The sequence below is a fragment of the Sinocyclocheilus anshuiensis genome, unplaced genomic scaffold, assembly GCF_001515605.1.
Source record: "Sinocyclocheilus anshuiensis isolate Anshui unplaced genomic scaffold, SAMN03320099.WGS_v1.1 scaffold729, whole genome shotgun sequence".
NCBI classification, from domain to species: domain Eukaryota; kingdom Metazoa; phylum Chordata; class Actinopteri; order Cypriniformes; family Cyprinidae; genus Sinocyclocheilus; species Sinocyclocheilus anshuiensis.
The window spans coordinates 1,013,448-1,037,067 of NW_015536561.1; the positions used below are offsets into that span (position 1 = coordinate 1,013,448).

Sequence of the window (23,620 nt, forward strand, 5' to 3'; positions counted from 1 at the left end):
GCTGCAGTAAAATGGTTTCGTATGAGGTGTGCATATAATATGGAATGTCCCTTATAGGAACTGACCATTGGTTTTTTCTACGTATTGGAAATGGGGTCTTTATAGCCTTCTAAAGTGCCACATGGTCCCATATCTCAAAAATGCTGCAGTAAAATGGTTTGATATGAGGTGTGCATATAGTATGGGACATCCCGTATAGCTGCAGTAAAATGGTTTGATATGAGGTATGCATATAGTATGGGACGTCCCGTATAATAATTGACCATTGTTTTTTTCTACTTACTATAAATGGGGTCTTTATAGGCCTCTGAAGTAGAATAATGTCCCATATCTGGTTTAGTATATATAGCCTACTAAAGAATATGATGTCAGCAATTTGATCATATGTTTCGGTTCCTGACAAAAGTATTTTAGATTTTACGTTTATTTTCATATGATACAACAGAAGAGTAGAGAGCAGTATGATCATTATTTTGTGGTTCATCTGAGTATTTATTTGATTACAGAACAAAATATAGCAATCAAAATTAACTTGATAAACATTCAAATACTTTAAAAGTTTTTTTCTTTATATACACTCTCCACCTGGTTATGCTATGCAAAAATGTTTTTATCATTACACACATACACAAAGGAGACTAACGTAATTTGTTTTGTCTTTGTGGTTTTTAAGCAGATTCTGCCATCAGCCAGTCTGTGATTTCTCTCTGGTTTTCAGCCACCCATTTTATATTGGCTTTTGTCTTCTCGATGGCCTGTTCCAGAGCTGCTGTCCCTGATCCAAAGCCGATCTCTGCATTGTCACTCTTAAACTGCAGAAGCTTTTCACATGTTGAGAGATATGAGGGGGAAAAAAAACAAAACAGAAATTAATTAGACAAGTAATCTGTTCAACCTGTTTAGCAGTTTCACATGAGTTCAGGTGATTAATTAAATTCTTACAATGTTATTGTTTTAATTATGTACCTATAGAAAATACACACCTGCTCAAGTTCTGATTCAGTTGAAAATGTTTTGGTTATGCCACTTATAAGGTTGGCAAAGTTAAAAGACCCCACACCATACCTAAGGACACAAATGCATTCTGTTCATCACATTACTGCATTTATTTCAATTCATTAAAAAGGAAAAATGTTGCTGTTATCTTGTATATGAGCATTTGTGTTGTTCATAAATCTCACTCTGTGAACATATACACCCAGTTCTTCCTGACAAAATCCCAAGCCAATGTCTGACCGTCTGGGTTGCTGGCAATATACACAATGACAGAGGTAGCGTCCTGTTTACGGATTATTGATGCGTCAAGCGTGTATCCAAGGTACCTATATTTATGACAATAAAAAAAAAATGTTATTCCTTTGAAAAGTTTCTATATGTTCCCAAAGAACAATATATTTCAAACCTTTCTAAAAGTGTGGTATCTTTTGCACAAGCCAGGGCTGACATGAGTTTATCAGCTTCTATTCCGATGGTGGCGGTCTTAAACATCAGCCATCCAAAGTCCCACTCGTCAGCGCCACCTGAGGCAATAGCACTACAGTACACTGTAGACCTTAAGTTGGGGTGAATTCTGGAAAAAGCGATCTGAATTAGATTTATGTAATAATGTGGACAGCCAGATTTTTTTTTTCCTGCAGTACAACATTGGATTGCTTGACTAGAAGACCAAACTACTGAGTGCTCTAATGCATGGGTAAACTCACGGGTTGTGGTTTGTTTGGTCCATCCACTGTCTGTACCAGCCTGTAGTGAGATTTTGACACCCATCTACACCAGTGCTGCAGGCAAATCTAATGGCATTAACTTGATTGTACCTACACAAGGAAAATTATATGAATACATGCCAATTATTTATGACGTACCCCAATAAAGAAGATAAGTTCATTGGAACAAAATTTTGAGATGTCATTATTGAGTTATGGATCACTTACTGGTCTGTATGGCCAGTGGGAACATGCGACCAATCTTCGGTAATAGTCTTAAAATGTTCAAAAAGGGGGGTCACCTGCTTCCTGGTGTAATTCTACAACAACAACAAAAACTGCTAAATTCATATTACTATTACTCTGAAATCAACATACATATATTCAAGGAAAAATAAGTTTATAGGTTTCAAATGCTAATATATAAGAAGTATTAGAACAGACCTGTAAAAGTTCATAGACATCAGTTTGTGTAAACATAAGGTAAAAATAATCCAGGTTGTTCAGTGCAGACTGCCATGGCATGTATTCTCTTTCTTCAGATAAGTACTTTGTAGTTTTTAGGGCTAAAGTGACCGGAATTATCTTTGCCCTTGAAAAAGAATGATAATTAAGTATGCAACTGATTTAATTCAAATGTGCTTGCACAAATAAAATATACATATTATTATATTATATTATATTTCACATCTAAATAAACTGTACCCCAATTCTCTTTATGTCTTTTTACCTCACAAGGTTAAATGCATCATCCACTATCTGAGCTCTGTTGATGACTGGGACGGCCTTCAAAAAAATAAACCAAAAAGCGATAATTGTGGTGTCATTTTTTTCCTGATTAATTAAAACTGGGTCTGTGATTTCAATCACATGTCTGTGTCTTTACCTCATGGTTCTCTGTCAGTTGATTCAGGAGACACTCCCAGTTCTCAGTGTCATAGTTCACTCTGTAATATCCAGTGATGTTCAGATTCACCAGCACCCACTCATTTCCAGTTGCCTTCATATCAGAGTGAAAAGCTGCATACATACATAAAAATGTATAAATCAAAATGATGAGCTTGTCCCAGTCATAGGAACAAACGACACCATAAAACTTATGTTGTGTTCATACCAGTTTTTTCTGTGAGCCAAAAGCGTGACTGTTCCACCTCTGCCTTCATCCAGTTGATGGGTACAATCCATTCATAACTATAAAATCAGAAAAATAGACATAACACTAAAGAAAACATCTAAAAACAACACAACCTGCTCAGGTAGCTTTAGAGATGAATTTAGACCTACTTGAATGGAGACTGCCTCTGTAATGAAGACTCAGGATCCAGAAGGAAGTGCATCTGAGAGACCTGGCCTGTCGTAGTGTTGACTGTGACCACTGGGAAGCCCATTTGAAGAACCCAGCGGTCCATGATCTCTTTGACACTTAAGGGAAGAACTGTTCCAGTCTTATCAACAGCCTAGAGGTGGTAAATGAGAGTGATTAATCAACCACTAGTCGATTAGGCAGTACTGACAAACTGTTTGAGTTAGTTTGGATTTAGTCATTTGTGGTAAATATCAAATAACTGACCTGTTAATTATTAGTATGAGATTACAGGTTTTGATTTCTGATGCAACTCACAGTTTGAAGGTGATTCCACAGGTCCTCACCGACTGTATTTTGATAGGCGAACATGGTAAGATATGTCTTTTAGGGAGAAAAATAGCAGAAATATAGCAGATTCAAAACAAAACAAAACATGTATTTATATGGTGTAAAGTAACTGTGTTGTAATTTGCTCACATTTAGGCCTTGCACGAACACAGGCTCGGTAAGGAAGTCTGACAGCATTCTCAACACCGACGCCCCCTGCAGGTTACCAGAGAAAAGAGTTCGATACTAGTAATGATCAATGTATTTCAAAGTGTAGGCTATCAAACGTACAGCACCTTGCTGTAGGAGACTGTATCAAACTGCTCAGTGATCTGCTCTGGTTTTATAATATCTTCCTCATTCGAAGACAGGGGATGGGAGGAGGCCAGAGCATCCACAGCAAAAACATGGTGTATGTCTTTAAGGATGATCAAGTCTTTCTGTGAGAGCGATAAGGGAGAAAGATAATAAATACAATAGAGTGCAAATAAATGTTGTTGTTTTTTTCTAAATCTTTTCTAATACATACAACGTTGAATTCTTATGATTAATATTTTTTTTCTATATTATTACTATTATTTCAAAAAACCTAGGTGACGTAAGCGACGTCAGGATTTTTTAATTTATTAATTAATTTATTTTATTGTTCACTATTAGTGTGGAGACAAGTCACAAAAACGAAGATGTGTGGAGTTAAATCACCATGGGCCGCATTTCTGCGAAGGTAACGAACGTGTTTGCTTCAAATATTTAAAGGGTTAGTTCACCCCAAAATGAAAATTCGGTCATTAATTACTCACCCTCATGTCGTTCAAAACCCGTAAGACCTTCGCTCATCTTCGGAACACAAATTAAGATATTTTTGATGGAATCTGAGAGCTCTCTGACCCTCCATAGACAGCAACGCAACTGAAATGTTCCCAGACAGAAACGTAGCAAGGACATCGGTAAAACAGTCCATGTGACATCAGTGGTTCAACTTAAATTTTGCGAAGCTACGAGAATACTTTTTGTGCGCAAAGAAAACAAAAATAACATAATTTATTTAACAATTCTTCTCCCCCGAGTTACGTCTTCTGCCATTTTGGAGAGTACCCAAGAACGTAATCGGCGTTGTTTAGGTTAGGGGGGAAAGCGTGCACATGAACGTAATCGGCGTAATCAGTGTTGTTTACACTTAGGGTAAAGCGTGCATATGCGTTGTGATACTCTCCAAAATGGCAGAAGACGTAACTCGGGGGAGAAGAATTGTTAAATAAATTATGTTATTTTTGTTTTCTTTGCGCACAAAAAGTATTCTCGTAGCTTCGCAAAATTGAAGTTGAACCACTGATGTCACATGGACTTTTTTACCGATGTCCTTGCTTTGGGGTGAACTAACCCTTTAAATATTTGAAGCAAACACGTTCGTTACCTTCGCAGAAATGCGGCCCATGGTGATTTAACTCCACACATCTTCGTTTTTGTGACTTGTCTCCACACTAATAGTTAACAATAAAATTAATTAATTACTTAATTAAAAAATCCTGGCGTCGCTTACGTCACCTAGGTTTTTTGAACCGATGTCCTTGCTATGTTTCTGTCTGGGAATATTTCAGTTGCGTTGCTGTCTATGGAAGGTCAGAGAGCTCTCAGATTCCATCAAAATTATCTTAATTTGTGTTCCAAAGATGAACGGAGGTCTTACGGGTTTGGAACGACATGAGGGTGAGTACTTAATGACATAATTTTCATTTTGGGGTGAACTGACCCTTTAACGGCTAAACGCCTGTTTTGTCCTATGAACATGAAATTAGTTTAATGGAATAATAGGAAGTACACTTTAAATGTAAATAAATGATGTAAATAAAAGTTTATGACTGGTAAATGTTGTTTTAGTTGACCAACCATTGGCAGGTGTAGTAAGTCCATTAAAAGTTTATTAGTTTGTGAACACTTACCACGTTCCAGGATGGTTCAGCAAAGTCTGCACCAAGATATGATACATAAGACGCGAAACCTTCATTTAACCAAACTTCATTCCACCACTTTAGAGTCACAAGGTTGCCAAACCACTGACCAAGAACACAAACAAGTCATAATATTATTATTTTACACATCTTAGTTATATATCATATTTTTATAAATGCAAGTACCATGTGTGCCAGTTCATGGGCTATAATTGTGGCCGTTCTCTCTTTGTTTGCATTAGAGGAGATGACTGGATCATATAGAAGGTTTGTCTCCCTGTACGTCACCAGACCCCAATTCTCCATCGCCCCAAAGTAAAAATCAGGCAGGGCAATCTGGTCTTCAAGGTAGAGAATTAAAAATGCTTGCATATGATTTTTTACCCCAGACAATATTCTTCAAGAGATGATTTAGATGTTTAAACATACCTGATTTTGAGAGTGGATATGGTACACTGTAATAGTTTTCAAAAAACTTGAGGATTGGCCCAGTTATATTCAGGGCATAATCACCATGGCCGACCTCGATGGCTTTCTTACGGGCCCATATTCGTATCTGTTCAGAGTAAACATCATTTAGTCATATGCACCATGAGTAAATATGCTGTAAGGCACACTTTGTGGTCAATAAATGTGAGATTTTTATCTTTTAAAACAGCTGTACAGCTCATGAAAGACGAATAATGGTCGTACCAAGGTGTCATTCGCTGATGTAACATTTGTATAGTCACTGACAACCAGTGCCAATAGATAGGAGGACATGTTCTTTGTGGGTTCAAATGTTGACATCGTAACAGGTTGTCCATCAAGAACAGTGTCAACTTTCTCTGAATGAGGAAAACAAGCAGTAAATTACATCTTATTTGATCTATCTATCTATCTATCTGATGATTTCCAACATGTCTTTAGAAAACAGACAGAGATTTAAAACTTTTTATTTTCTTTTTTGTCTGAAATTTTTATACAGATGCTCTAGGGACCCCGATTTATAGAAATCCATTTTTTAGTTCACATTACCTTACTTAAAATAGTCGACATGTGTGAAAAGAAACTGTTATTGGTAGAACTGACCGATTTCCATTCCATTCGACAGGGCCACGGTTCCTCTGTCATGAATGAGAGTGATGTAGAAAACTGCTCTCATTGCAGGCTCATCGAAACATGGAAAGGTCTTGCGAGCATGTGTGGGATGCATCTGGCTGGTGGCTACTATCCTGGAGGAAGTAATTATTGTTATATCACAAAGATATAGTGCTCGTAACACCAACTGTAGGTACAGACCATAAAATAAGCGCTGGGTTATTACTAGTATGCCATTTTGGGAAACAGTATGTATTTTCTCTGTCCAAACAACGTTTACATGATGATTGAAACTCCCACACCTGAAAAATCTTGTGGATATTATGTAATGCCCAAACACACACATAAAAAAAATGCTTTATGGATCCACTAAGTAATATTTCATGTTTATATGATGGTACAAAGGTTAAACAGGCATAAAGCTGCCAAGACACTTCTCAAACAAACATGTGACCTGTCAACTGCAATAGCCTTGATGCTGATCTTGATAGCTCTGATTTTTCATCCATAAGAGTTCCTGACTGGTTTTATTGAAGATCTGTGTTCATATCTTTAAAATGATAGTTGGACTTACTTTTTCTCTCCATTCTCCTCATATTCACTTCGGTAGAACCCTGCCAGGTCATCTGCAAGTTCTCCCACAAACTCTGTGTAAAGCTCATAGAGCTCTCCAGCATTCAGCTTGCCCTTCAACTGTATGACAAGGTACTGCGTCGTCTCCTGCATCCAGGTTTTCTGAATTGAGGGCGCTACTGAGGTACCAAGCGCAGAGAGTTTGGCCAGATATCCATCTATTGAGGTCAGGTTTAGCTTATTGGAGTGAATGAGGATGAGATCGGTCTCCCTCAGACATTTGAAGACCACGCTGGAATTTCCAGTGAATACAAAGAGGCCGTGAATGTTCGGCTGGAGTCGAGGCCAGAGCGTGATGTTGTAGTAGTCTGGAACCAGAGTGTCTGGTAGACGATGCTCGTTCCAGGGCTCAGCAGGAGGTCCTGTAGAAGGAAGGAGTTGAACGGTCCACAACCCAACAATGGTGGCCAGTGATGCCATCCCCAGGAAAGTGCATCCAACGCACATTGCACTAAAATGGATTCTCACCATGTTCCCCTTCACCACTGGTCAGCAAAGATCAGACCAAACCGTGATGGCATTTTATTTATTCTTCCCACGTTCTCTCCTCCCAAAGGGTATAATGGCTGATCCATTAACACTGAGACTAGCCAGTGAAAGAATCTGGTAACCTGATAAGTTGAGGTGCACTGAGATAATATATTATGGCATGCGTCTTCCCTGACATGTTTATGCAGCCATTACTCTTTAGTAGAATGTGACGCTGAGCATCGTGGGAAAAAGCTCAGAAAAACAAGCACAGGGGCATCACAGCAATGAAATTATCTAATGTAATCCAAAATGTTTTCAGTCAGTGGAACGGTTTATGTTTTTATTAGGCCATATTCTGAAATTATACCTAATAAATGGCTCCAGACCAAGATTGAAATGATAAAAAAAATATATAAAAAATTGACAATAATTTAAAATCGGCATTGGCAACCATCTGGAAAACTTTGTGAGGTATTATCAGACATCATAACATTATGACTCGCTAACAAATGACTGCGAGTTTGTTTTTTTTGTCTGATATGAAATTCCGATTATGAAATTAGACGAGGCTATTTACTGACTGGTTGTTCAAATCACAACATGTAATTAAAGATACATATTCACAATATAAAAATAATAATGGATTGCATAATGGAATGCATTAATACAAACGAATTACAACAAAAAATGGTTATTGTTTACCATCCATAGTATACTGTAACATATAAAGTACTATAGTACAAAAGTTGAAAACTGGCTAGAAAAATACAATTTAGTTCATGGATTGAGGTTTTTATTTTCATTAGACAAAATATCAAAATGATAAATACAGAAGGGTTCTGTACTATTTGCATATTCAGTTCTGTTTTATTCTACAAAGTTATTTTATCATTATACAATTAATTTTTTTACAAAAAAAGAAAAGGGAAAACAGACAATTATAAAGCACGCCTTAAAGAAAGAGATATTTGTATACTGTATATCATCATAGGAAGAAAGTTGCTCTGGAATATATTGGGATTTAGAACATCATTCATAATAAATAATAATTTCCTTTAATGCTCATCTAGGCCAAGCAAAACAATGTCCCAGTGTTCCTCTCCTCCTCAGAGCAAACAAACTACAGTATGTGCATCATTCAGAGTTATGATGGCTTTTTGAACCATTCTAAGACTGCTTCTTGGTTCTTTTCGACCCATTTGATGTTGGCATTAGTCCTCTCGATGGATTGTTCAATGGCAAGGGTTCCTGAACCGAAACCTATGTGAGTGTTGTCATCTCTGAACTGTATCAGCTGTGTTTTTACAACAGGACAGTAGATTAAGAAACATTCAAATGTAAGTATCTGCTGTACAAGATGACAGTCAAATAAATAAAGCAGTCCTGGGGAAGATCGCATACCTGTTGCAATTCAAATTGAGTTGAGAATCTCTTTGTGACGCCATTGATCAGATTGGAGAAAGAGAAAGATCCACCTCCATACCTAATGGAGAATAAAAGTGGATATGCAGTTATTATAGAAAACTGCTATCTGTATTTTTAAGCAAATAAAATCATAAGCCACAAACAAATAGATCCACCTCCATACCTAATGGAGAATAAAAGAAGTGGATGTGCAGTTATAGAAAACTGCTATCTGTATTTTTAAGCAAATAAAATCATAAGCCACAAACAAATTTTCTTACTGTTTGAAAATGTACTCCCAGTTGGCTCTAACAAAATCCCAGGCCAACGGCTGGCCAACCACATTGCTTGCAATGCTGATGATGGTAGAGGTGGCATCTTGTTTGCGAATCTTTTCTGGATCCAAAGTGTATTTGAGATACCTACAACATAAATCAAAGCACATGTCTTTAGCTAAATACATTGAGAACTGTATGCATTTGTCAGCATTAACCTGCAGTGAGCTCACCTGTTCAGTAACCAGGGCTCAGTGGCACATGCCATTGCAGCTCTCAGCTTGTCTTTCTCTGAAGCAATAGTAGCATTTTCAAACATCTCCCAAGCAAAGTTCCACTCCTCCTCACCACCTGCTGCAATGGCACTGCAGTACACTGTGGACCTCAAGCTGGCCTTAATACTGAAGCAGTGAGAACATTTAAAAATCACAGTTAAATGGTATTCATTTAAGGTAATAAGCTTACAATCTACCTAATTACAAAAGTACTGAAATACTGGGACTCATGGAACAAAATAGAGTGAGTGAATGAATCAATTAAATATTTAAATGTACCAGGCGTCCAAAATAACTGTTTCGGAAAACGTTTCTGAGTATAATTCATCACACTACAGATATGTTCTAATAATGTTTGCAGCCAAAATGTGTCTAAATACTTTTTGGTTTGCATTTTAAAATATTTTGTAACATATTTATTGCTTTATACTTTATACTATTTAAAATCTTTTGTTTTGTGAAATTTATCCTTTATCCAATGCAGTGACATTCCAACCCGATCTCATGAAAGTGCGTATAAATAGTACGCCAAATAAAAACGAAAACTCGTGGTATTGATATGCAAAAATGGACTTTGGCGTGTATATGCTACGCGATGGGTAGGTTTAGGGTTGTGGGGTAGATGCCTATCATATGTACGCGAAAACTGCGTATTATATGCACGCCAAACACATGCGTATCATATGCACGCCAAAGTCCATTTTTGCGTATCAATACCACGAGTTTTCGTTTTTATTTGGCGTACTATTTATACGCATTTTCATGAGACCGGGCTCGACATTCAAACAGTTTTAAGTGCGACTAAAAATATCCAAATATGGGCAACTTTAAATGCCTAAGGACGAAATAAAATTGGATAAACTAAAACTGATTGCCAATAATATTAAACAGGATATCTGTGATTATTATAAACATCAGCAACATTTATAATAATAGTAATCTTATAAAACTAAGAAGTAAATAGTCTGCATAAATATACATTTTAACTATGATGCACTCAGGAAACATAATCACATACTCTCCAAGATTTCTACTGAGTGAAACTCACGGGTTGACATTTGGATTGGCCATCCACTGTTTGAACCATCCTGTGATTAGAGTCTTACATTCTTCATTGCCAGTGCTGCAGGCAACTCTGAGTGCATTTATCTGATTGTATCTGCAGATACAAAGACATGAATACAATGAATAGATGTTTGAGAGCAAATCTGAGCATTTATTGTCGCTACTCTATATTTACATGTCGACTTACTGGTCAGTATGTCCTTTAGGCACATCTTCCCAATTTGTAAGCCTTGTGAAGTAATCAAACAAATATTTCACCTTTCTTCCAACATACGACTGCAGGTATGAAAAAATGTGATGTTAGAATTCAAGCTCAGTTGCGTTGACATTCTGAAATATTCAGAGACAAACTTACCTGCATGGGGCCGTACACCTCTGTGCGATCAAACATGAGGTAAAAGTAGTCCAGGTTATCGAGAGCAGCCTCCCACGGCATGTACTCCGTTTCAGAGTTTAGGAAAAGTGTGGTTCTTAGAGCCAATGTCGTTTCAATAATTCCTGCTCTGTAAAGGGAAAAATGCTATTTAGCAGTTGGACTGACTGAAATCACACTAATAACTAAAGAAAGAAGTTCAGATCTTACTTGGCCAAGTTAAAAGCATCATCAATTAATTGCGCCCGGTTAATAACTGGAATGCTCTAAATGAAATCAAATAAAAAAGATTACTGTTGATTATTATGCTGAACAAAAAACAATCCAACTCTTGCTCTAAGTAACAATGTTATGATGTCTAATTTAATAAATGTAATTCTTTTTACCGTTGTTGAATTCTGGAGTACATTAAGTAGGCGTTGCCAGTTATCATTATCATAGTTAACCCTGTAGTATCCTGTTACATAGATGTTGGCCAGAACCCACTCATCAACACTTATTTTCATGTCATTCGATTGGTCTAAATTAGAAATGTAGAGCAGAAATACATGGATTTGTTAAAGCAAGTACAGTATTGTCCTGTATTAACATTGAATGATAATTTGCGAATATAATCACATGCAAAGATAACTAAAGCATGAGAAATCTGTCATCATGGTTTTCTTTTCTCTGTGGAACATGAAGAAATTTAGTAGAATGTTCTTTTTTTTTTCTTCTAATAGTTATGTCATTGTTATATATCATATGCTTTCAGATGATTTGCAATATAAGATACAAATAGTATGGACTGCTTTTATTTAGCTTTTTTGGAAATAAAAGTCTCCATTCACTGTCATTGTATGGAACAGAACAGTTTGAGCATTCTGTTAGACTTCTACTTTGGTGTTCAACATCAGAAACAAAGTCATAAGGATTTGGAATAACATGAATATGTAATGACAGAATTATCATTTTTGGATGATCTATCTCTTCCACAGGAAATATAACTGTGATCATTATTGTCACTGTCATCTTAAAACTCACCAGTTTTCTTTAGCAGCCAATATAGGGGTTGTGCTACTTCTTTCTTTGTCCATGAAATTGGTACAAACCACTCATAACTGAAAAATGAAGCATATTGTGATATAGTAATTCCACATTTCAGCAGAACTTTGTGATTCATTCTTAAGTAGGATTTATATAATAAGTTGGTATGTAAAGAGAATTCATTATAAATGTATATTATTGATCTAATTGTGAACAATTCATCTGTGCATATATTTAATTAAAAAATCTTGTCATTTTTAATCAGAATGTCAGCTCAATCTTCTGGTGAAACTACAAACTTCTCCCTGGTAATGTATGCTAGACTTCTCCAATCATTTAGTCTGTTTTAACCCCTCCTATTTCTTATAATCGACTGCAATCTCACATTCAGCTAATCTGCTCCATCCAATCAACAACTGATTGATAGAATCAAGTCCCCATCCTATCATCCTGTTTTTTTTTTTTTTTTAGATTGTCTGTTTTACTCAAATGTATGTCACAATATGGAAGAAAAGATCTCTCGCTACTTCAGTTTCATATGAAGTAGACTTTAAAGTATCTAGTAAACCGTAAAAAAAGTAAACTTTTTTTTTTTCTTTCAAAATACTTTTTGACATACTTAAATTCTGATGACCTGTCTGGTTTAGATTCAGGGTCCAGGAGGAAGTGCTCCTGTGTGATCTGGCCAGTTGTAGTGTTAATAGTGACCACGGGGAAGCCCATTTGAAGAATCCAGCGGTCCATAATCTCTTGCACAGATTTGGGAAGACTGGTGCCGGTGCCGTTCACAGCCTATAACATTTCATATATGAGCATGTTTTCTGTGGCAAAAAAATCGGATAATGACATGGCTGAACAGCATTGTTTAATTGCAACATACCAGTTGAAGATGGTGCCAAAGGTCTGTATACACTGTGTTGCTGAATTTAAAATTATCCAGGTAAGTCTGTTTAAAAAAAAATGGTTGTGAATGTACAAAAGCATTCTCCATCGTAAAAGAATGTTACATTTTTATTGTACAGCACAACAAGGAATAGTATACAAAGGGTTTTTACCTGGAGGCCTTGGGTAAACACTGTCTCAGTCAGAAAATCCGATAACATCCTAAGTACTGATGCCCCCTAGAGAAAGAGACTCTACATTACCAGACAAACCACATGTAGTCTGTATGTTCTTCATTATTAGACATTATAGTTAACGTAGCAAACAGTTCCCACACTACCTTACTGTAGGAAATCGTATCAAACACTTCGTTGATTTGCTCTGGTCTTTGGATCTCCTCTTCTTTAAACGACAAGGGGTGAGATGAGGCCAATGCATCTATGGCGAAAACTCGGTGCACATCATTAAGAACGATCAAATCTTTCTGGGGGATAGAAATAGAAGAGTCAGTTATGATTGCATCTGCTCTTTGTGATAGCTTGTAGCATTTACAGTTTATCACTGTGGCTTTGGCTTCAGACACTCACAACGTTCCAATCCGGCTCAGCTTCATCTGCTCCAAGATATTCTACATAAGATGCAAAACCTTCATTGAGCCACAGGTCATTCCACCACCTGAGAGTCACAAGATTTCCAAACCACTAAAAAAGAAAGAGGAAGATGGTAATTTGCAGGGGTTATAAACTTTATAGCTGTGAAGTAACTTCTGGAAAGCATTTCTCATTTTGGGTTCAAATTGGAAAAAGGGACTCCTGATTATACCTGATGGGCAAGTTCATGGGCAATAATAGTAACGATTCTCTCTTTGTTTCCATTGGAGGATATTTCTTCATCGTACAGCAAGGCTGTCTCTCTGTATGTGATTAAGCCCCAGTTTTCCATTGCACCAGCGTTGAAGTCTGGCAGAGCGATTTGATCTGTGCAATATTTTGAGGAATGAGTAAAACTTCTAAAAATGGCCTAAAAGTTTTAAGCATTCACCTAATCTTACTTAAATTGTCATTTCGATAATAAAACGATTTAATTGACTCATAAAATGTAGGTCATATCATAGGTTCTTACCTGATTTGGGCAGCGGATAGGGGACATTGTAATACTTCTCAAAGAATTTGAGAATTGGTCCAGTCACATTGAGTGCATACTCCCCTTGTCCTGCATTTATGGCTTCTTGACGGGCAAAAATTCGGATCTGTTTGTATCAATTATAGAATGTTGTGTTTTAGTAGATGAACATGTTGTTTTCTAATCTTTGCTAAATTAGGTAGGGCTTAGGGCAGTAGGTTTCATTATTAAATTGGTGGAATTTTGTCTGAAAAGATGTTACCTGCAGTTTATCAATGTTTTGTTCAATGAAGCCGAAATCGCTGACAATAAATGCCAACAAATATGTCGACATGACTTCTGTGGGCGCAAATGTTGTTCTGGTTACAAGAGTGCCATCCGCTGTGATGTTAACCTCATCTGAAAGTCAAAATAAAGCAAAGCAAACTTGTTCATCAGAAGTAAACTGCTTTATCAAACGAGTAGCTGTGTAAGGCAACCAAACACTACATTGCTGTTTTTAAGCTAAAGGAATAATCAAACTTTCTAACTCGCATATAATTTTATTATATAATATAATTTACCCATTCAAATTTGAATTTCACACTAGTCACACTAATTGAGATAATTGAGTTTGTTCATGCAAAATCCCTCATTGTTTTTGAATTAGCAAAATATGGCTCTGATTAAATGAATGCATAACCGTTATGTTATATTTTATAATTATAAAGATATATGGTTCCCTTAAGTAACTTCAGTGTAGCTACTTTTTGTTTGTAGCTGTTAGTATAGCTAACTACTTTTTCAAAGCAGTAACTTCACTGTAGTTTAACTTTTTCATATTATGATTAACTTAGCAAGCTACACTTTCAAAATAGCTTCCCCAACACTGCTCCTGTACAGAATGAAGTGTTCATTTACCTATCACAACACCATTGGAGAGGGCTACGGTTGCTGGATCATGGTAAAGAGTTATGTAGAATACCGCTTTCATTGCAGGTTCATCAAAGCAAGGGAAAGCCTTCCTGGCATCTGTTGGCTGCATCTGGGTTGTGGCGACCACTCTAAAAAACAACAAGGAGATTTAACTATATATGAAAGGCCTTTTGTTGAATAGGAGGAACTGACAAGATGAATCAAACTTCTTACTTCTTCACTCCAGTCTCATTGTATTCACTTCGGTAGAAGCCTCCCAAGTCATCTGCAAGCTCGCCTACAAATTCTGTGTAGAGCTCGTAGCTTTCCCCAGCAGCTAATTCATCTTTCAGATGAATTGCCATATACTGCGTTTTTGTGTGCATCACAATTGATTCAATGGTAGGAGCTGGCTTGCTTCCAAATGCCGTCAAGGTGGGTTGCTTTGTCATGTTCAGCTTATTGGAGTGAATGAGGATGAGGTTTGTCTTTTCCAGACATCTGAAGACCACGCTGGACATCCCTGTGAAGATGTAGAGTCCGGTTGGATCTGGCTTGAGCCGTGGCCACAGAGTGACATTGTAGGTTTGTGGACTAAGAGTCTGAGGAAGGCGCCACTGGTCCCATGGTTCATTGGATGGTGCAGTTGTTGGAGCTGATGTTGCGGCATCTGTGGGTTTAACCTCATTCTCGTTCTTGGACTTCTCTTGGGAGTAGACCACCGAGAGAGCAATGATTGTGGCTAGCGCTCCAGCGCCTAACACAATCCCTACTATCCCGACAGTTTTACTGATGTGGAAACCCTTTCCCATGCTTCAGCAATGACAGGATGAGAGGAGTGAAACTGACATCTGTTCAACGTTTTATTTAAGGCATGAGAAGATTCTCCTCCCACATGAATTAATGGTTCATCCATTAACACAGCACAGCTCCAGTGTACTGTACAAGAGGGCATCTAGAACCTCAGGGTTTCAGTGGGTCATTGATACCAGGGTTATCGAAATGTGGTAAGGCCACATATTCTGTTTTGAAAATACAATTAAGGCATTATGGGAAGAGGGCAGGCTGGCAAAGACAGTGTTAGGATCTGGGCAATGTTCTGCTGGGAAACCTTGGGTCCTGGCGTTCATGTGGATGTTATTTTGACACATACCACCTACCTAAAGATTGTTGCAGTCCACATACACTCTAATGGCAGTAGGCTTATTCAGATAATGCACCCTGGCACAATGCAATATTTGTTCAGGAATGGTTTGATGAAAATAACAACAATTTTAAGGTGTTGCGCCTTGAATTCCAAATTTCTAAGATCTCAATCCGATTGAGCGTTTATGGGATGTGCTGGCCTCACCTTGCAGGACTTGAAGCTTCTGCTGCTAATGTCTTGGTGCCAGACACATTCAGAGGTCTTGTGGGGTCTATATTAGGCAGGTGGTTTTAATGTTGTGGCTGATTAGTGTATATGCATAATACATTTGTATAAATATATTTTCTGGATATATAGCCATTTTTGCATATATATAAAAAAAACAACATGAATAAAGAAATGTTATACATGTAGATTTAAACAAAATATTAGTGATTAGTGCAGATCACCCGTGGGATCTATTCTTTTTCGTTTGATTTTGAATCAGATGTCCCACTCAGAATCACACACTATGGCAGGTCATTCTGAAAGGGAATCTAAGTGCACTGTTGTAAATAAAACAGTGTGACTGGACCAATAAAAAACTGAATTTCATTTGATGACATAAACCTGCACTTTAAAAAGAAGAACAATGTCCTCAGAAGCATCAGTTTGTGCAACTGCTGGTACAGACACTTAATTGCTGGCATAACTGTTAAAGGATAACTAAATGTCACTGTACTGTTTGAGTGAAAAAATACAGTTTAACCTTAGTTTAGCTAAAATATCTTGTGTTTACCAGGAGCAAAGAACGGGATTAGTAACAAATGAACTTGTAAAAATGCCTCTCTCTGTGGTCATCAAGCAGAACTTTTTATAGTTGGACATTCTAAACACTGTAAAATAAAAGATGAGACTGAGTAATACAAAGATTTGAATGAATGAATTAATGATGCATTTATATAGCGCTTTATTGTGTATTGTTGTACACCCAAAGCGCTTTACAATCATATGGGGGGTCTCTCCTCAACCACCACCAGTGTGCAGCATCCACTTGGATGATGCGACGGCAGCCACAGGACAGCGGCGCCAGTGCGCTCACCACACACCAGCTACAGGTGGAGAGGAGAGAGTCATAGAGCCAATCAAGTGGCCTTTGGAATACGTGTATTTTTTTATGGTGGAACATTGTACCAGGGATGACATTTATTATTTTGAAAAATATAGCCAATAACACAAGTTCATTTGAAAATGCATGTGTAATGATTATCAGTCTTTATGATATCCCACCCTCATCATATTAACCCGTTATCAGCTATAAATGAGGGGTTCATCAAAGTCACCAGACTCCATAAAACTCATTTTAGCAATCTCAAAGCTATTATATTATCAATTTTTGTTTCCCATGTCATAAATTATTTTGAACACGCCAAGATATAATTTTCATTTCCTGAATGCGATAAATAGTTCATTTACCTCAGCAGTGATTTCCCCTTTCTATGAAAATCATCTTGTCTTATAAATTGATTAAAATGAAGTCTTGCTAAATATTCTGCATCTTCAAAGTCAGAAGAGATGGAGTTGATGACTTCAGATGTCATCTGATGGCTCTTGACCTTTGATAGACCGCTATCTTTAAAGATAACATATAGTATCTGAGACTTCTAGATATGCTATAATTTTTTTCAGTTGTATGATGCAGATGTTATCTTTGAACTCATTTTTGTTGACCACACCTTTGAGGACCTCCTAAAAATGCAATAAAGTTTATTTTATAACACTGCAAACTCATGGTGAAACCATCAATGCAATCATGATTTGTCAAAAATTTGCTGATGTACTGTCATATATGAAACAGACCTTGCCCTGTGATTGTCGAAATTTTTTAGAGGCAATAAGAGCACAAAATTATATTCTACATTTAGAACTGGTGACTGCAGATTCTTTGTGACAATAAAATGTTGAACATTTAACATGAAATGTCGAGGAGTAAATGATAAGATCAAATATCACGCTTTGGAAACGAGAAGAAGTTCAAGTATCAAGCTCATACTTATCTCCAAAATACAATGTAACCATAAGATATTTACAACCTTGAAGAACCCTTTATTCATGGTCCAGATCTGTTTTAATTAATAGTAATAGTAATTAAATAGTAAGACTTGAATTTGGACAAAAACATATTTTTAATGACAGAGTAACATTTAATATAAATTATTCATGCGTAACATTAGTAGTTGGTCTGTTGGCATAAATGACATGTTAGTACAGTATTGTGGAATTTTGCTACATTTTGCTTACATCACAGACAAAACACAAAACAACACTATAACCGAAAACGGTTTGTCTACAAACCAAAGTCTGAAATTAAAAAGGTACATTGCAGATGATTGGACCCTGCAGTGTGCTCCGGACTTTTAAGAGTCCTCAGGTGATGGTCAGTCATAAGTCCATAAATGGCTATATCTACAGTATCTATGGCAATAAATGTCAACACACAATAACAACAAAAAAAAATCAGTCATGCAAACTCAAAACGGGGAGAGGCTGGGCACTTTTATATTGATGTCCCCTATATTAATGTTACGGGGTATTTCAGGAAGGTTCATATTTTTCACAGCAGAAACAGCTCGTGCTGGTGCTGCAGACAGACCGCCCTGCGGAAAAAACACAAAAAATTTTTTATCACTATTATTAACCTCAACGTTCTAGTTTTTTCCATGAGCTATCATACTGGATTTATTCAGCATTAAATTGAAGCCCAAACTTGGCTCATGAACAATATTCTGTAACCCAGTCTAATAAGTCCAGTGAAAATTTTAAGGGTACAAGGCTAAACCCAGCCCAAAACAAGATTTTATTTTAATTTTTATAATATACATAATATTATATTTTATTTAGAAAAGTTATCTATACACAAAACCGAAGTTATACAAGAAAAACTACTTGTGACCCAGCCAGACTTGTTAAACACTGCATTTTGCTGTCAAAGTACAAAGTACGGTAGAGTTTATGAACCACCACCATCCCGTTTCTACAGTCTTTAACCAAATGTTGTGGATGGATGTTGCTTTGATTCTCTTGTATCGTCTTATGTAACATTTCCTCATTTTAACCCCTTCCATGTATACGTAAGAGTGCGTCTAGTGTTGTCAAACATTATTGAGCGCCTCGCCTCCAGATAGAATATCAGGAACACAGTGACTGTTAATCACTGATATCGGCCCAGACACCTTTCACCATTATATGATATCATTTTAGGCCTTTCATCTTTGATACAGCCAAACGATTTGCAGGAAAAAGTAAGTGATGCTGAACAAGACTAATGTAAAATGTCTTTTGAGATATCGTTCATGTTTTTCACAAACATTCCCAAGGCCCTGTTAATGTGTACAATACTATTTACCCTGATTCTTTCAAAAAAAATAGCATGTATGTATCACAGAAAACTATTTAAAAATGTCTGTTTGGATTGAGCCACAACAATGCCAACAATGAATGTAAAAGATGTCTGAATAAACTGGAGTGACTACCGGTTACTCTGTTAATGTGAACGCACCTCTGATTTCTCCATTCTGTTCTGCAGCTCGACTTGGGCGACTATTTCATTCATGTTAGTTTCCAGAACCATCCCACCCATGACAACTTCCTGGAGAATGTAATGAACCTGGAATAAACAACAAAAACTTCAACCTTCAAACCCTTGTTTTTCATTAGTAACTTAATACAATACTGATTTACGACTAAACTGACCTGATTAACAAAACACATTTCCCAATTTGATTCTGTTTCTTTAGGGTATATTATTAGTAAATATTTAAAATATTTATAATATTTAAAACATTTTATCACTGGCGTCGTCTTAAATGAAAAGTATCAGTTCAGAAAATCATTTGGTCCTGAATCGGATCATACTGGTTTTGCATAATCTTTTTGATTCTCTAAAAAAAAAGGCATTTATTTGTGAATCTGAGTATGCTGGTTACACTGTATGTTTTGATTCATTAAAAAGAACCAGTTCATAAGAGACACTTGTTTGGGAATCCAGTTATACTTATTTAACTCTATGATTTAATGTACTAAAAGAACTGCTTCATAGGAATCATTTGTTTGTGAATCGGATGGAAAATGCGATTCATCGGAAAATCATTACTTTTACGCAAACAGCTCAGCTCTGACCAAATCAGAGCATTAAACTGAGACTGGACCATAACCCTAAAAATACACACAAGCACAGGACTACTGATGCGCATTACCAAACATGTTACACATGGCTTACTCAGAAACAAATACGACAAGTTGCCATAAAGCCATACATTGCCATTTCCAAGTAATTCCTTCCACTCATAAAACATTATTACTGATTAGATAACTAACAAAAGCAATGTAGTGCACACTTCTGTCATGAACAAATTTTACAGTGGTGCCATAATCCAACAGGCAATTATCAGAAAGAGTATACTGGCTTACATATAAACTTTCCCATATATGCTGGATTGAATTATGGTCACCCCCAATTATTCATGCCCTGATGAACATTTAACAGCACCAAAGAGCACTTTTTGGTAACTAAGGAGATAAGAAGTTATATGCGTCATTATGAAAGGAGCATCATGAACTAGTGTTATTTTAGTATCATGATATACTATTATGGTTTTTATTAGTGTTTTGAATTTGTTCTTTATTTTTATTTCCATTTTAAAGTAGTTAAAGTTTTAGTAATTTTGTTGTGTTTTTGGCCTTTTTTTTGTTATGTCTATATAGTTCTTTTTCATTTTTAGTTTTTTTTTTTCTAAATTAAAAATGTAGAAATGATGCCTTGCTGAAATAAGTTTAAGTTTATTTTCTTTTATTTCAGCTAACATTTATTTTATTTCAAGTAACATTTGTTTATGGTTTTAGTTTTCATTTTAGTTTTAGTTAACGATAATAACGGCTGAAAACTGACCTTATCCATGTGAAAAATTAAGTCCAGTTCACACACATTCTCAAAGCATTTGTCCAGGGTTTCCACAAAGACCTGCGTGACAAAATTATACACAATTGTGAATAACAACATGTTCTTTCAGCGAGATTTTCAAAAGACTCGTGTAATGTTTCAGGTTACACACACACACACACAGACACAAAGAAGCAAATTAACTACTCATGCACAAAAGTACTATGGCATTACGGCATTGTATCAAATGGCAATACTACAGGTAATATGGAATTAGTATGGTCCAGTGAGAACTAAAGCATCCTGATATGTCAAACAACCATTGCACTAAAACAAGTGTTTTAAACCCTGCCTTGTATTTATGTACATCTTCAAAAAAATGTTAATACCTGAATGCAATATGAGAAACATTAACTGCCCCCTTATGGCTGTAGGCCAGAATTACAGCATGCAAATTGCAGTAAATTCACCTGTATGAGATCTAGAATCCCCAGCTCGCTCTCTGATGAGTCCACACAAAACACAAAGTACAGGGTGGCATAGTGTCTGTAGATCAGCTTGTAGTCAGAGCCTCCGATCAAACTAAAAGTGAAGAGCAAAACTAGAGTAAATAACTTCTGAGATATATTGAGCATCCGTCTTTATGCTGTCCTAGATATAGAGATGCAGTTGACAATCATAACAGTAAGCCCTTATGTGTAACATTATTATGCATAAACCCTTCTGTCACCTTCCGCCCTCCAGAAAATTGCAGACATTGTCGTCTCTTTTGGACACCAGGTGAAAGGTCTCCCTAATGATCTGTTGTTGCATGTCTTCTGCCTGTGAAAGAAATATTATAAGTTGATGTAAATTAGTTTTACCTTGGATTTTCACATAAACTCATACTAAAATATACAGTGGAGCGAATGAAACACTAGTGGTTTAACATTATATAAAAATGACTATTATGAACATGATACAGATTATTACACTTATGTAGTTGAGCTTATACACATATAATAAGCAATAAACAAAATGAAGAACTGAGTTTCCAGTAAGAAGCTGAGAAGACATTTAGACGAAAATAAATATTCCATATCATAAAACATTATATTATACACAAATAATTTATCTGAAGCTAATGCTGTATGTTCAGCTATGAAATATTGAGTAAAAGACAAATAATTAAATTAATCTGCTGGTAGTGTCTCAATAGTAAGAATGGCAATAGCTGGCAAATGCAGTTTAAGTGTCTTTTATGCGCTTATCTTACAAAATATTGGTAGAATCTGATGAGCCTGGGTTTCCCATGGTTATTAAAAATGAGAATAGCCTTGATCATCTTTGTCGTTTGATTTTTGTGTTTACTCGTTTTTAGCTAAGCTTCAGCTTGTCAATAAAAAACGACTCTAAGTACTCCCGTGTCACGTGACTTCTCTATTATAAAAGTCCTTGGAAAAACAACTAGAGAGAAGAAACTGTGTGTGTGTGTGTGTGTGTGTGTGTGTGTGTGTGTGTGTGTGTGTGTGTGTCTTTCAACTTTGTTCATTGAACATTACGAATATTTGTTAATATTCAATTAAAATTTACATATAATCCCATTACTTTGCAAACTGTGACTACCGTGGTAAATTTTGAATGACGAATTTATGAGCATAGGACTTTTATTTTGACGCGCTCACGGCCCGCTGCGTGACCCGGAAGTCCTGCATTTCCTCTTGTCGCATCACTCGTGTGTCGTGTCTGTCAGCTAGCTGCTACTTATATAAACAACCCAAATTAAAATATGAAACATTTGACAGGAGAGTGACAATAAACACGCGCTGCATGAGGAATGAGACGGTCTTCATTCGCTTACGGTTGTAAACTGCAGTAAAGAAAAGTGTTTTGGAAACGCTGCTGTTTACCTTTATACAAACTGTTTTTTTTGTTGTTGTGAAAGAACGCATTGTATTTGTTGGTAAGTGCATCTTCGTGAGCTTTTTTTTTTTTATCTTTGCTTTGTCAATGCTTTATTGCTTTAATAGATAACACCTTTGTTGTATTATCATTTTATTGTGATCATTCAATTGCATGTTTAATTTTGTAATTAATGTTTATATTTTATGTTATTTATATTGTAGGGTGTGTCTCTAAGAAAAATAGATCCAGATGTAAGGGAGTTAGAAAACATGTTCCATTGTAAACGACAAACAATTGTGGGGTTTGTGATCACACTCCTCTTAAGTGACATAAAGTCATGGCCAAAAGTTTTGTGTTTAGCAAAGTGTGCTGTTTAAGCTGTTGTGGTGTTCATTCACATTGTTTGTAGATTATTGTGCAGAGTGATCAGATGCATTTTAAATAATTGCTAGAAGCTTCATTGGCCAAAAAAAGGAACTTTTCACAATAAAACAAATTTCACTGTTTTTTGATCCTGACAAAATGAGCAGCTAACATTAATTGAATAATCATATCAGCAGCACATGTGAAAGTGTGAAAGAGTACTAGTCAGGTGAAATCACTATAATACTAATTAGATTGTAAGAGCAGACTGATTGCTATAAAAGGAGGGAAGAAGCGCTTTCAATCATTGTGTTCTTGTTAGCAGTGGTTATTACCTCTAAAGAAACGCGTGCAGCCATCATCGCGCATCAAAATGGCCTCGCATGCAAGGAAATTGCTACAAAGAATATTTCACCTGAAAGAACCATTTACCGGATCATCAAGAACTTCAAGGAGAGAGGTTTGACTGCAGTGAAGAAGTTTTCAGGACGTCCCAGAGTGTCCAGCAAGCGCCAGGACTGTC

The 23,620-nt window shown here is 36.4% G+C and overlaps 4 protein-coding genes across 4 annotated transcripts in view; 1 reads left to right on the top strand and 3 right to left on the bottom strand.

Annotated features, from left to right (window-relative positions):
• Window positions 1–632: 632 nt before the first annotated feature.
• LOC107701880 (aminopeptidase N-like) lies at window positions 633–7,480 on the bottom strand. Its single transcript, XM_016504022.1, has 20 exons — window positions 6,940–7,480; window positions 6,357–6,499; window positions 5,979–6,112; window positions 5,715–5,841; window positions 5,472–5,626; window positions 5,277–5,390; window positions 3,633–3,776; window positions 3,487–3,552; window positions 3,325–3,390; window positions 2,988–3,160; window positions 2,818–2,894; window positions 2,590–2,723; window positions 2,434–2,489; window positions 2,148–2,295; window positions 1,932–2,023; window positions 1,704–1,814; window positions 1,403–1,570; window positions 1,182–1,322; window positions 984–1,065; window positions 633–821 (listed from the first exon to the last, which is right to left on the bottom strand). The coding sequence occupies exons 1-20, from the start codon at window positions 7,467–7,469 to the stop codon at window positions 669–671; spliced, it is 2,814 nt and encodes a 937-aa protein (XP_016359508.1). The 5' UTR covers window positions 7,470–7,480; the 3' UTR covers window positions 633–668.
• A 792-nt stretch (window positions 7,481–8,272) lies between these two features.
• LOC107701715 (aminopeptidase N-like) lies at window positions 8,273–15,609 on the bottom strand. The gene is made up of 20 exons (XM_016503789.1): window positions 15,020–15,609; window positions 14,792–14,934; window positions 14,154–14,290; window positions 13,892–14,018; window positions 13,592–13,746; window positions 13,357–13,470; window positions 13,110–13,253; window positions 12,943–13,008; window positions 12,768–12,833; window positions 12,507–12,679; window positions 11,885–11,961; window positions 11,248–11,381; window positions 11,072–11,127; window positions 10,844–10,991; window positions 10,676–10,764; window positions 10,472–10,582; window positions 9,382–9,549; window positions 9,155–9,295; window positions 8,871–8,952; window positions 8,273–8,763 (listed from the first exon to the last, which is right to left on the bottom strand). The coding sequence occupies exons 1-20, from the start codon at window positions 15,595–15,597 to the stop codon at window positions 8,614–8,616; spliced, it is 2,859 nt and encodes a 952-aa protein (XP_016359275.1). The 5' UTR covers window positions 15,598–15,609; the 3' UTR covers window positions 8,273–8,613.
• Window positions 15,610–18,086: 2,477 nt separating this feature from the next.
• On the bottom strand, window positions 18,087–22,262 carry ap3s2 (adaptor related protein complex 3 subunit sigma 2). The gene is made up of 6 exons (XM_016504033.1): window positions 22,106–22,262; window positions 21,581–21,672; window positions 21,321–21,432; window positions 20,860–20,931; window positions 19,471–19,578; window positions 18,087–18,568 (listed from the first exon to the last, which is right to left on the bottom strand). The coding sequence occupies exons 1-6, from the start codon at window positions 22,172–22,174 to the stop codon at window positions 18,443–18,445; spliced, it is 579 nt and encodes a 192-aa protein (XP_016359519.1). The 5' UTR covers window positions 22,175–22,262; the 3' UTR covers window positions 18,087–18,442.
• Window positions 22,263–22,539: 277 nt separating this feature from the next.
• The window catches only part of cunh11orf24 (chromosome unknown C11orf24 homolog), a 9,915-nt gene continuing 8,834 nt past the window's right edge, over window positions 22,540–23,620 (top strand). Inside the window, exon 1 of the mRNA XM_016503803.1 lies at window positions 22,540–22,792. The gene's annotated coding sequence lies outside the window, so the exon portion shown is untranslated. The remainder of the gene's footprint in view (window positions 22,793–23,620) is intronic.